General features: G+C 40.0%; 3 protein-coding genes across 5 annotated transcripts; 2 read left to right on the forward strand and 1 right to left on the reverse strand.

Moving 5' to 3' along the window:
* The first annotated feature begins 1,191 nt into the window (after positions 1-1,191).
* On the forward strand, positions 1,192-2,403 carry RpL36A (ribosomal protein L36A). The gene is made up of 4 exons (XM_011148164.3): positions 1,192-1,276; positions 1,640-1,813; positions 2,124-2,240; positions 2,328-2,403. The coding sequence occupies exons 1-4, from the start codon at positions 1,274-1,276 to the stop codon at positions 2,346-2,348; spliced, it is 315 nt and encodes a 104-aa protein (XP_011146466.1). The 5' UTR covers positions 1,192-1,273; the 3' UTR covers positions 2,349-2,403.
* CCDC53 (Coiled-coil domain containing 53) lies at positions 2,352-3,751 on the reverse strand. The gene is made up of 4 exons (XM_025299144.1): positions 3,518-3,751; positions 3,196-3,360; positions 2,776-3,047; positions 2,352-2,502 (listed from the first exon to the last, which is right to left on the reverse strand). The coding sequence occupies exons 1-4, from the start codon at positions 3,569-3,571 to the stop codon at positions 2,439-2,441; spliced, it is 555 nt and encodes a 184-aa protein (XP_025154929.1). The 5' UTR covers positions 3,572-3,751; the 3' UTR covers positions 2,352-2,438.
* A 1,716-nt stretch (positions 3,752-5,467) lies between these two features.
* Tnpo-SR (transportin 3) lies at positions 5,468-12,762 on the forward strand. Of its 3 annotated transcripts, none has more exons than XM_011148123.3 (18): positions 5,468-5,799; positions 6,551-6,754; positions 6,853-7,010; positions 7,099-7,171; positions 7,318-7,455; positions 7,537-7,754; positions 7,836-7,980; positions 8,048-8,194; positions 8,303-8,538; positions 8,631-8,770; positions 8,850-9,041; positions 9,171-9,409; positions 9,527-9,667; positions 9,758-9,969; positions 10,072-10,228; positions 10,349-10,516; positions 10,601-10,713; positions 10,812-12,762. In XM_011148123.3, the coding sequence occupies exons 1-18, from the start codon at positions 5,683-5,685 to the stop codon at positions 10,870-10,872; spliced, it is 2,859 nt and encodes a 952-aa protein (XP_011146425.1). In that variant the 5' UTR covers positions 5,468-5,682; the 3' UTR covers positions 10,873-12,762. The 3 variants fall into 3 exon arrangements, with proteins under 3 accessions (XP_011146425.1, XP_025154927.1, XP_025154928.1); XM_025299142.1 differs by lacking the exon at positions 5,468-5,799 and adding an exon at positions 6,021-6,210; XM_025299143.1 differs by lacking the exons at positions 5,468-5,799; positions 6,551-6,754; positions 6,853-7,010 and having other exon boundaries at positions 7,307-7,455.
* The last annotated feature ends 1,216 nt before the right edge of the window (positions 12,763-13,978 follow it).

A 13,978-nucleotide genomic window follows, 5' to 3' on the forward strand; every position in this document is an offset into this window, starting at 1 on the left:
ATAAAATTAAATCCCGCGGAGGACGAGGGGTTCGAGAGTTCGTGGCCCGAGCGGGACGTCCGGTTCGAGGCTATGTCGCTCGATTCAAATAAGCCTCGGCGCTGCGAGTCGTCCTACGTGGGTTTCGGCTGGTCCACGTGTTCTCGCGAAACAATCGATGCACGCGCGACGCGCGACGCGAAGAGCGTGCGAAATAATCGCGCGCGGCCGCGACGATCGACGCGTCGAGCCGAAGCGTGCGAAGCTTACATTTTCGCGTGGCACGTGCGACAACACAGCCGCACGCACGAATACTTATGGCATGGACTAATCTATAGATAGAAGGAATCGACGCTGTATGTGCAGCACGCAGACGCGTGGCTGTCAGTCGAAATCGAGGTGTAACTTCCTCACGAGAGAGAGAGAGAGAGAGAGAGAGAGAAAGAGAGAGTGTTTTCTCTCGTGTAGGATTGTCCCGCCGTCGAGACCGCGCGAGTCGCGCTCCATCGCGCGTCCATCTTAATTAGCTTGAGTTATTGCATCGTTTCCGTCTCGAGTCGCACATCGAACGATCGTCGATCGTCGCGCTCTCTTCTCGCCATGCTGCCACGCCGCGTGTATGCGTCGAGGATAGTCCGATAAAAACAAAGAAACACTTATCCGGTCTTCCCCTTTAAAAGCAACATATATATTTATCGAATCATATATATGTATATATATATATATATATATATACGCATGCACGTGTAGATTGTATTGCGCGTCAATTGAGCTTGTATAAACGGCATTGTTGCTCATCACGAAGACGACTGCTCTCCGGTGGTTGAGTAAGAATTGCCAGACTAAAGTCGCGCATTTTATTTATATCTCGCATAACGCTATTAATGAAGGGCAGCTTAATTTAAAATTACGCTTATTGATTGAATGTCTTATATATTAAACCAATTTTGATGTCGGTTGTTGAATGGCGTGCGTGTAAACGCAATCGCAGTTTCGCGCTGCTCCGAACCGGATATCCGGCGTATCGTAGACGTCCCTCTCTCACTTTGCTTTTTACGTGCAATCAATTTCGCGAAATATTGAAATGTATGTCGTCCTATTAATATTTACAAGTGTACATCGAAAAAATTTTATTCAGGTTTCGGAATTTGTTGCATGGCGAACGCATTGCACGCACGCGCGCTGCAACGCGCAGGCGCGCTGCACGCGCGCCGCGCCACGCCGTCATTATATCCTGTGAACTGTCGACACTACGTACTGTTCTCTCTCGTACGGTTCTGACGAAACAGGCAACATGGTAAGTTGAGATGTGATTTTTGTGACTGTCTCTGATCCGCGTATATTTTGGCGATCGTTACGTCTGTTGCATCGCGAGATCGTTTTTTATGCTTGAATAATATCCGTCAGAATTCCTTGTTAATATTTTCTGTACTTGCGAGAATTAACTTTCTATGTTATTCTCGGCGACATAACCTAGTAGGCAAGGACGACCGTGGAAGATACGTGTTTTGGTCTATCGCTCTGCAACATCGCGTACATTTGATCGAGTTTGATAAATTATCGATAAATAATGTGAAACTTGAGGACAACTCACATCGACGATGAGCAACGAAGTGGCCATTTTCAACATTTTCTAAACAGCCTTCGTTGATTCTCACAGGTTAATGTGCCGAAACAAAGACGTACTTTTTGCAAAAAATGCAAAGTGCACAAGAACCATAAAGTGACGCAGTATAAGAAAAGCAAAGAAAGACGAGCGTCGCAAGGTAGAAGACGTTATGACCGTAAACAACAGGGATTTGGCGGTCAAACGAAACCTATTTTCAGGAAGAAGGTTTGTGACATGCGTATACTTGTATCATCATGAAATATCTTTAGATAAATTGCAGTTTAGTATTATGTTTATTGTTTAATATACAGTATCGTACAGTTGTTATAACTTTGATAATATGTTGCTGCTGTGCAAATTTATAAATTATAGTTATACCAATACTTACGTAGGTTGAATTATTTATAAGAATATTTATAAATAATTAAATGTTTACAACAGTTTATAGTCAATATTAATGATATTGATAACAATTATGTATCTTTAGTGATAAATATTTTTTCCTATTTTGACACGTTTCATTATATCATTATAGGCGAAAACTACAAAAAAGATTGTACTCAGAATGGAGTGCACCGAATGCAAGTACAGGAAACAAATACCACTAAAAAGATGCAAACATTTTGAGTTAGGAGGCGACAAAAAGAGGAAGGTGAGTACAAACACATTCTAAGCGATATATAGATAAGAATTAAATATCTTTTTAGAGAGAGATTAAGGATAAAACTTTTGATTTCAGGGACAAATGATTCAATTTTAGGATTGACGTGTTCTTTCTTCTGTATTTAACAACAAATAAAATAAATCTACAAGGATTTGTATACCTATTAATTTTTTTATTTAATAACTTCTATTCATCTTGATTCTCACTGTTATCTGATGGCTGTTGCATAGAAACTATCTGTTGTGGATTGCTAATAGGATAAAGGAAAAAAAATAGGAAAATTATTTTGATATGTTTGTACATCATTGAGAAACCAAGTGTCAAGATTGTGCAAGTGTAACAATTGTTTCTTGTCAAACTAAAATTATACTTTATAACAAGAAAGAGGATATTTGTTAAATTCTGTGGTGAATATTTACATGTGCATAGGTATCGGTATACATTTAATATTGGCATTTAATTTCAAGTACAAATAATTACCAACTGTCTCAAATACAATAATCTGTATGAAAAATTATCTCACTCCAGTATAGATGCGTCCAGTCCTTCTTGCTCCATCTTTAATTTTACTGCTTGCTTTGGTACACCAAAATGAATCATTTTAAAATATTTCTCATAACGGGGATCTTTATTTGTGGTATGTTTGTCTTTCTCTTCATCTTTAGATTCTATCTCACTATTATCAATTTCATTTGCTTTGTGTATTTCTACCTCCTCCGACTTACTCGTGTTATTCTCATTAACATTATCCAATTGTTTATGATATTCTTGTTCTAAACCAGGTATAGAGGATAGCTAAGCAAAGAAGCAAAGTGAGACATTTGAAAAAGATTTCAACTCCGTGAAAGATAATTTATTTGTGTGCGCAGTGGATTTTGTTTCGCTGCAATTTCTCACACACACACACACACACATACTCGTATACTAAAAAATATTCACATACCCGCGACTCTAGTACCTCTAAAGACGCTTCTAACTTTTGCAACTTGTTTTCAAACTCATACAGTCTTTCCTCACAAGACAGGGCAAACTTATTCAGAAACGTAACAGTATGGGTAATAAAGTGATTTATAAAAGAGACTGTTCGCTTTTGATTGATCGGCGGTACCTAGAATACAAATCATTTCAGGTCTGCTCTCTTCTGTATTTCGTATCGTTATCATGAGAGCATTATAATGGACGACATCGTCGTTTTCGGCCGCTGCCGACAGCATGCACGAGAAATGATAACGAAGCGAACGTTATTAGAATCTCACTGTCGACACCTTTGTATAATCTATAGTCGGTTCAATTATCGGTATTTTATAGTCACTCATCATGCAGCACAGTTCTTCGGTTTCAGTTTGACAAACCGTCAACTTGCACTGAAATTATACTGGAACAGGCACTGCCTCTATAAGACCGATAAGCGAAAAACTTGGCAGAGACAGATGTGTGATCTGGGGATACCTATCTCTTTCTAATGGGTCGACACATGCGCACAAGCATGGAGATACAGGCTGATCCAAAAAGACAAACATGTTTTGTTTCAATCATTCGAGGATTATCATGTGAGTATGAAGAAAATTTAAAATTACATTTTAAATACTACTGCATCTTGTGCGATATAACATTTTTAATATTATATATATATATATATATAACTTCATTAATTCGCCGGGACTTATCCTTTGAACGACGATCATACACTTTTGAATCTGACTTACGACAAAGATATACACATCTACAGAATTTAGCTGCGTTCCGAAATTCACTGCCAGTACAGAAAATACATAGTTTGTGTCACGTATACTATAAAATTTCAGTGCTGGCAATGAATATCGGAACGCAGCTTTTGTCTCTGTCTGCCACACGTTCACAGAGTGCCTCTTTCAGTATACAGTTCTACTTCAGCTACTGATGACAGATATTTTGCCTCACTGCATGTCGGGTATGTAGAGTAGAAACTGTGTATCAACTTGGAGGACTCCTTAAGCTGCAGTCCTGTGCGACCGACGAGGTAATATAAAGACTGACAGCCCTGGATAAATTGTCAGTATCAGCTAAAGGTCATTCTACAATACGTGTCGTAAGTTGTAAGCCGTAAGAACTGACCAATTATAGCCGATTATTTTGGTAATAATCGACTGTGATTCGCCAATTCTTACGGCTTACAATTTAGGGCACGTATTGTAGAATGACTTTACGAGAGGGGCCCAAAGAGCCCGCAGGTAATTGAAGAGCGATGATAATACCGACTGCTTTAGTTAGTACCCTCAAGATAATACAGCTAGCAAGTATTGCCGGTGCACGGCAAGGGGAAGATAACACGCCGCTATTCATATTTTATCACGTCGCTCGACGCAAACCGCTAGCAGTTGCTCAATCGACTAGGGCTGCGTTCCGATATTTACTGCCAGTATTGACAATATATACTTTATGTCACATATATTATAGATTTTCAGTACTGGCAGTGAATATCGGAACGCAGCCTAGGCCACGCTGTGAGACCCGAACGGCTGCGACGCTTCTCCAATCATTCGTTCCGGCGCGCACTTACTCGTTAGAATTCTGTAATTAATAACTGCATAACTGTTAAGAATATCGCTAAACGGTACGGAACTTTTATGAAGGCTGGTAAATTGTGATTTGAGTCGCGGTTGCACTTTATAGAAGCCGGTAAATGTTGTGGTTTAAGTCTCGGTTGAAGATTTAGAAATCGATGAATTATGATTTGAGTCTTGGCTAAAAGATTAAATTTGTTTGGGACCTGAATCAAATTTATTATTATATTGCGTCAATTTGGTTGCATTCGTTTCATTAAAATGCGCAAGGTATTTGAAAATAAGGAAACTTTTTTTTTTTTCGAACATTTCTGGTGGACAGAAAAATTCGGGCAAAGTCATTTTCTTCATCTGAACAAAGTACCGAATGCAATTTTAAGAATTCACAAAAAACTTGAGATTTAGATTTGATCTCATTTTACGAGTCCATGAAATTACGCAAATTCTAGATCAGGCGTTTTTTTGGGAAGTTTTAGTAGAATTATATTAGATAGTATCCGTCGAGCCAAAGAAAATGACATTTCGCCCGAATTTCGGAAATAAGAAAATTTTTTTCGAACATTCCAAATCAACTCTTGGAATTTACTCTTGGCTTCTGCGGATCCTTAAGCAGAATCCACATTTGATATCTTTGCAATGCAATGTGAACTCTTCCTAATGAGCCACCGTGCTATCCGTTAGGAGCATTGTCGTTCGTTACTGTACTGTCCGTTGTCCTTAGAGGTTAGACTCGCGATTCGGAATAGGGTACTGTGGAGAACAGTGGAGTATTGCTTGTAAAGCTGCTTTGACTTGGATCAGTCGCAGTGAACGTACAACTACAATCGTTTGTCGCAGTCGGGATCGGCTGTATGGAGATTTCGTGGAACGCCGGAAGTTTTTGAAGGATGGAGTCGCCGCCGACCCTGGAGGCCACTTACCAGGCCGTGTACTCTTTATATAATAATACAAATCCAACCGAGTCAATGAAAGCGTCAGTATGGTTAGGGGAGTTGCAACAATCGGTGAGTTCACGTGGTCGTTTTCATCTGTGAACGGGTCTCACCGCGTTTCGTGTGATAGCGCGGTTACTCGCGTTATCACATCGAATATAAGCGTGTGTGTGTGTATGTGTGTGTGTGTGTGTATGTGTGTGGTGTGTGTGTGTCTCTCTCTCTCTCTCTCTCTCTCTCTCTCTCTCTCTCTCTCTCTCTCTCTCGGTGCGTTTATGTTATCAGCATCGAGAATCAGCGGTATGTTAGATGCTCTTAACCTTAAGAGGAGTTATCGCTGCTTATTTGTCGCTATGATGCGATGCGAACGAATCATATTAAACGCGAAATCGGTATTGTCGATTTTACATCGATGCGTTAAATCAAGTAGAACTTTCTTAATTCTCTCCTGTCTCCTGGAGTCTCCTGGACTGTATCGTTTTCGTAAGTCAGAGGTGTCAATCACACGTCTTATATTCATGGTTAGGTTAGGCTACCTCAACCTACGTTGAGATAATAACTCGGCGAACACGCGTGCATTTTGTTGACGGTGCATCTGACTGACTTTCCTTCTTTTCCAGTTATTAAATCCGTAGAATATCAAACAATAGTACAGCACTTTTTTTACAGCAAACGACACTTCATCTATTTTCCATCTCTCCCTCCAACTGTCAATTCAAGTAAAACAAATTTGTTCCAAACATTCTCTAGTTTAATATCAATGCAAGAGATTAAGCATTTAATTAAAATCACTCACAAATTTATTGCATCTGTATGCTTGCAGGTATACGCATGGAAGATAGCTGATGAAATGCTCCATCAAAAACGGGACATGCAGTCTTGTTATTTTGCTGCGCAAACTATGCGTACCAAAATCCAACTTTCTTTTCATGAATTACCTCTGGAGGCTCACGCTTCATTGAGGGATTCATTGATGGACCATATATTGCAAATTAATGAAAATACTAATTTTGCTATTGTCACACAGGTTTCTATATATATTCTTACTTTAATATCTTTTAATATGATTTTGTTACAAATGATTCTGTTTAATTTTTACTAATTGTCTTATTTTCATATTTATAGTTATGCTTAGCATTAGCAGATCTGGCTCTACAAATGTCTTCATGGCAAAAACCAGTAGTGGATTTAATTAACAGGTTTGGAGGAAGCACTACTTATCTGTGGCCATTGCTTGAGATACTGACGGTACTTCCAGAGGAAGTAAATTCCAGATCACTTAGGTATTGCATATCCTTTATTCAATGTCAGAAGGAAAGGAGAGGAGGTAACAGGAGTTGACAAAAATCAAGATCATCTTGTTTCTTGTAGATTAGGAGCTAATCATAGGCAACATATATTGTTGGAACTTAAAGCAAGTGCAGATATCTTGACAGAATTTTTGGTATGTATGATATTATATATATATATATATATATATATATATATGTACATATATATGTAATAATTTGCTAATATATACAATAATATATGCATGTTCATTTATATCAGCATTGGTTATATAATATTTCATATATAGTGTAATTACAGAAAATGTGTCTAAAGAACGGTGGAGAAAATATACAAATCCGAGTAACGACCCTGCGGTGTTTCACCAGTTGGATCACGGTCCATGCGATACCGTTAGAAGCTGTACCCTCAAGTGATGTTGTCCTTTATACACTTCAGGTCAGTCTTTCGAGTAGATTTTCAATAGGGAGAGCCATCCTTCTCTTGCCTTTCTTTCCTCATTGGATATGTTCTTTAAAGGTACTTTACAATCATACGGAAGGCTCGCAACTGCACGAAGCAGCTACCGACTGCATTTGCGTGATTCTACAGGCGCTATATACAGATAATAATACAAATCGCGACAGCGAAAACCAGCCGAGCGTGCAGTTACAGCAGTTACAATCGTGTCTCTTCACAAGTGTAATGGACTTGGAACAACCGTATCATTTGTCCGTCGCGCACGAGGACTTGGAGAAGTAAGCTTCCCTCGGATTGCTCAGGCATGTTCGAGCAGCAGCACGAGGAGGTCTAATCGTAAGCGTAAAAATACATTGCAGAACTCTACATTACTGTCGAATATTTACGGAATTAGCTGAGACTTTTCTGGACACCATAGTGACAGGTAGCGAGGGAGGGAAGCAACATTACGGCATCAAAATTTTAGATGTTGTTCTAACGTGTGTTGGTCACCATGACTATGAGGTAGGTACTGTACTGTTGATTGCATACAAGTGAATGCATATCGATCACTTTGCATCTCTGTTTCAAGATTGGACAGATAACGTTCAATTTGTGGTATCGACTGTCCGAACTTTTGTATCACAAAAACTGCGATGATCTCAATGCTATATTTCGGCCACATATCGAGAGGCTTATCGGTGCTCTCTGCAGGCATTGCCAGATGGAGCCGGACCACGTTAGTATTTGATATAACATTTTTATTGAGATAAATATCTCGCATTAGTTCTTAGCCGGTGGCCGCACGGCAGAACGGTAATTACCAGAATTATTTGTCAATCACCAGTTGGGTCTCGTGGAAGAAGGTGTAGGAGGAGAAGAATTTGCAGAATTTCGATTTCGCGTGTCAGATCTCATCAAAGACGTAGTATTCATAGTTGGAAGTAGTCATTGCTTCCGACAGATGTTCTCGTCGTTGACTGGTGGACCTGGTCCACAGGGTCAGCCTGTACACACACCTACCTGGGATTCGACAGAAGCTGCGCTCTTTATCATGCAAGCTGTGGCTAAGAATATTTTACCGTACGTTCTTATGTTCCTCTCGCATTCATCGCGGTCAAAAGTAGCGAAGAAGATTTTTAACAAACTGCGGGTGTTTCGTCTTTGCGCGGCAGGGAAGAAAACGATGTGGTCCCAAAAGTAGTGGAAGCTATACTCAACTTACCAGAAAACACTCACATAGCTGTACGGCATACCAGTATTCTTCTGTTAGGCGAACTATGCGAATGGATAGATAGTCATCCGCGATCCTTGGGTAAGAATGCGAACATTCGACGTCGATTTGGTCGATCCACTTTCTCTCTACAGCACTCTAACCTAATCCATTATTTCAGAACCAGTGTTGAATTTCCTCTTAGCGTGTTTAAATCAAAAAGATTTAGGAAATGCCGCCTCGAGTGCTCTATTAAATATATGTACAGCTTGCCCATTACACATGGCATCACATTTCTCTGGACTTCTTCAAATAGCTTGTTCTTTGGATAGCTTTGCTATTAATAACGATGCAGCTCTTGGCCTATTGAAAGGTATTTCACAGCCATATAACTCGCATGCAAGATGTAATCGTTGAATTTATTGTTTATATACCGATATCTCTTGTCGTATCTCCTCATTTTATAATACAACATACAACACGTCCGATCATATCGCGACAGGGGTGTCTACGGTTATGGTAAGATTACCAGAGGAAGAAATCACCCGAGCAATGAGGCAATTGTGCGGTTTCCATGCGTCTTCCTTATGGACACTCTCATCTAATAGAATTCCAATTGAGAGAGGAAGAAAGACTGATCCTGTGATATGGCTGGATAGATTAGCCACTATATTTAAACATACTAAGCCTGGAATAGAGGACCCCAATAAGCCTCACCCTTGTGAAGGCATCGTCACTGAAGTGAGTATTTAATAGGAGAGGGGGAGAGAGAAAGTAACTTTTTTATATAAGACTTACTAACGTCATGATGAAGTTACTTGCGTTTATCATTATCATTTGATATTCATGCGATCATAGATGTGGCCGATACTGTCCAATGTGTGTACGACATATCAAGGGGATGTACGAATTATGGAAAGATGTTGTCGTTGTATACGTTTTGCGATACGTTGCGTTGGTCCACGATCTGCCCATTTGCTCGAACCGATCATAAAAGAGGTACTTGTTTCTATCGGATTAATGACAATTAATCTCTTATCGCTGTTTTGACTCGATGCATACTGCAATTCGTCGTATCCCTCTGTGCAGATCGTACCATTGTACACGTTAAATCAACATAGTTGCTTTTTGTACCTTGGGTCTATATTAGTGGACGAATTCGCCAAAGACGCAATGTGCGTGTGGAATCTGTTGAATATGTTACAAGCTCTCATTGGCCCTACTTTTGCTCTTCTCGAGGAAGAAAATGGTTTGAAGAATCATCCGGACACGGTAGACGATTTATTTAGATTGTGCGCCAGGTACAGTACAATAACGATCGATTGTTAACGATAATTGTTCATTCGCTAATGTTTCCTCAGCCAACTCTCGTGACGTTTCATCTCTTCTCGTACAATTCGTAGATTTCTTCAAAGAGCACCTGTTCCTCTGTTACAATCTCCCGTTATCGCGAGCGTTGTAGATTGCGCGATAATGGCTTGCAGTTTGGACCATAGAGATGCTAACAGTTCAGTAATGAAATTCTTTTACGATTTCTTGAACAGCGGTCGCAGTCACAAGGTAATTTTCTAGCGGTTGAATTTGCAAATTGTGATAAAATTTCTCTGGCAATGTGCAATTTGCGCCAGCAGATAAGCAAATTGTCTTACACTTTTGACATGTTTTTTTTTTTTTTTTAAGGATCGTCCGGATTACACGAGGCGGCGACAAATGGTACAAAGTATATTACAGGAGAAGGGTCAAACGTTTGTCGTAAAGCTGCTGCACGCTTCGGTGTTTTCGTTGCCGTCATATATGTTATCTGATGTAGCAGATGTTATTATAGAAATTATCCAACATGACAGAGAGGTAAAAGTCCGTGTGCTCCACTCTACAGTTCATAGGGTCTTTCGCTTTCTCGTGTACAAATTTTGCCATTTCGTCTCTTCTCAGCTCACGTCAAAATGGCTGGAGGAAGCTATCAAAACAATGCCGTCGCAGAATGCGAGTGGGTCTCCTACAGCCACGCCTGAACAGTTACTCGAATTTCACAATACAATTACGAGGTAAATATCACATAATACAATATGTATGTATGCCAATGCAAAATTCAGTGGTACTCGACTAATTCACGTTCTCTTATCTCTTCTTTTCCGATATATAGCGCAGAATCACCGAAATCTGTCACTAACGCTCTGCGAAATTTCGCACGTCTGTATCGCTGATGCGTCCCGCTGATGCGTGTGTGATATATTTGCTTTATTAAATTCTCCTTAAAGTAAAAATAAATTACAAAGATCTTCCATCATACTTTGTTTACGTCGTCGTCGGTGAGTAAAAATTTCGATACGGCAAAATGTAACACGATGAGTTGACGCTGTAGAAATACATCAGAAGAGCGAAAGTGAGAGAGAGAGAGAGAGAGAGAGAGAGAGAGAGAGAGAGAGAGAAAGAGAGAGAGAAATTGCAAAATTCTCTTTTATTGCTATCTATAGTGATGTTTGCAAAGTATATATCGATACGCTACATCTCGCACTTGGACATGCATGATTTTTGCGAGTAATTATACAAAACCAAAGGAAATCTCACATTTGTTTATATACTCATTTTTATCGTCTCTTTCGTGCATTTTGATATACACATTTGTGCTTTAATTTGCATGTTAATAATCGTCGACGCACGATTATCAATTTGTACAATATCTATTATTAGATATGGACAAATATTTGTACGTGTATAACGAGCATTTTCAAAAACTTATATTTTTCCTTTTATATTTCAACCAACGAATTATTGTGCGAGCAATTTTATACGGAGAAAGAAAACGTATACCTTGCAGACATACTATAAACAATAAAGATATGAAAGTCATGAAAACGAAATGTACGAGTGCTGACCACTTTATTTATAAATTAACTAGATTGTACTGACCTATTTTGCTTGTGTGTGAAATAATTTGTTAATCAGCGGAAATTTCATAACACTTTTTTTTACATTCTCGACGTTATAATATCTCGGCGTTATAATTTACTCAGCGTAAAAAAATTGATAACGTTTGTTTCACCATGAACTGAGTACATTGAATTTATGACCTTGGTTTCTTGTTCGATCAACGAATAATACACGTGGAAAGCACATTTGTGAGAATTAAAGTGACTTTTAACATCTACATTGTACTATGATGTCCATTATTTTGAAGAGAATACAAATCTATCGCCTATGCATACTTGAACACTTGTGTGCGCAAGTTACACTTAAAAATGAAGATTTTAATGTATAAAGGTTGACAATGATATCTGTTGTTGTTTTGCAACTTATGCTAGCGTTTTTAAATTGAACGACGATTATATTACTTATCAGTTCACTCAGCCTTTTAAATGCATCTGTAATTAATTTCTAATTTGTATTTACCATAGTATTATAGCAAAAAAAAAATGTTCTCGCGACTCGTATCGATACACGTGAAGTAATTACAGCAATTACAATTTTTTGTGTAGGAAATTTTAGAGGTTTATACAAATTTTTCCATGTTTGCACATATAAAGTCCATTTCTAGTACGTGTATATTTTAAGTACATTCTAATAATTGTACAATATATATGATAAACGTACGTAAAATAGCACTTTGCTGTGTTACTGCAATACTGTTCGCAATGGATAATTACAACAAAGTTCGTTTGTTTATAAATGAATACGAGGATAGTTATTACGTCTACAAAGCGTTACGCTAAATCTACGTTTAAGTGTACAGATAATTTACGTACGAGTTTAAGAAACTGCTTTTCATGGAGTGTTAGTGTACAGACGAAATGCTTGTGGTAAGATTGAACAAAATATTAAAGAGAGAGAGAGAGTGTGTGTGTGTGTGTGTATGTGTGCGTGTATGTGTGTGTGAAAGAAAAAGAGAAATGATTGTAATGTACTACACGCGTTAAACGCACGACGTGAGAAACAAAACCCGGTCGTCTTTGGCGGTATAAATCGATAGGACACCCACCTATGAGTACCGTCAACAATGTAGCATTTACGTTGTGAGAGCTAATCATCGTCATTTTGTCCTTCGTATAGTAACGGCTCATCGATTAATCGTAAATAAAGTGATATTTTTTACGGAAGCGCACGTCACTTCTCAACCATAGGATAGAGAGATGTACCGATGTGGGCAGGACGAAGCCGAAAATCGAGCGACGACGAGCCGTGATTGAGAAAGCAACGTATTCCCCAGGCAAGACGCGCGCGTCTCCCCGTCGTCGCCACTCGTCACAGACGACGTAGAATCGACGATGGATCGGCCGGCGCGATAAAGCGCCATCCTGATTGCGGGAGATGAGTACGGGACAAAAAAATCTGTTCCTTCGCTGCCAGCTGCGGCGTCCGTTCATTCGAGCGGCTTGATCGCGCGGAGCGATCGGTTGCAAGGTGAACCGGAAATATTTGAGTTGTCGGGAGGGAAGGCGAGCGAGCGTGTGTCTGTGTCTCTGTTGTGTGTGCAGGTGTCGCGTGGCGCAGCTCGAGCGAGGCTACATCGTGGACTTTCCTTTCGATGATATCACACGACGACGACGTATCGATACGCGCGCGCGCGCGCGCGATACGAGAGCGTGAGAACGCATTCTTCGATAGCTTGCCCGAGTCTATATTTCAGTTTCAGTGATCGTTGTCTTCTACAAACGTCATTCCCTCAGCGAGCCGCCGCAGCCTCTTCTGAGTCCCTTTTGAGTCCTTTACGGCACTCTGACAGATTTTCGACCGCTATCGTCCGCAGATTTTCCTACATTTTTATTTTTTTGTGTTTCCCTAAGAGAACCCAAGGTAGCCCAATATGGACCCCATATTGGCGTCGAATTGATGGAATTAAAGCAGAGAGCCTAACTCTGTGTCCGGCATCCTTCTCGGAATGTGTCTTGCACGTTGGCAAAAAATTCCGGTTCTGCCGGTGCATACCCGATTTATAGTATCGTAGAAAACGGCCGTTCTGAGAATTTAGTGGACAGCGCCGCTTATATGCAGCTGCAGGTTCGGATGCCACGTCCTCTCTCTCTTTCTCTCTCTCTCTCTCTCTTTCTCTCTCTCTCTCTCTCTCTTTCCGCCAGGACATTGCTGGCGATCCCACTGCCTGAGTCACTCGGCAGTGGCGTTATGAGTCACACACACACACACACACACACACACACAGACGGGCCTTATTGGCTAAGGAATTGGTTTCTAACAAAGGAATGTTGTTGCAATGGCCAAGCAGGCAGGCAAAGGAGCAGGAGAGCAGACAATCGAGCGGTCTCGCTGCGTCGTTTTCGTCGCTTTCTCTCGTTCGAGCAACGATCGCGAACTACT

The sequence above is a fragment of the Harpegnathos saltator genome, unplaced genomic scaffold (genome assembly GCF_003227715.2).
Source record: "Harpegnathos saltator strain DR-91 unplaced genomic scaffold, Hsal_v8.6 scaffold252, whole genome shotgun sequence".
In the NCBI taxonomy this organism is placed as follows: Eukaryota; Metazoa; Arthropoda; class Insecta; order Hymenoptera; family Formicidae; genus Harpegnathos; species Harpegnathos saltator.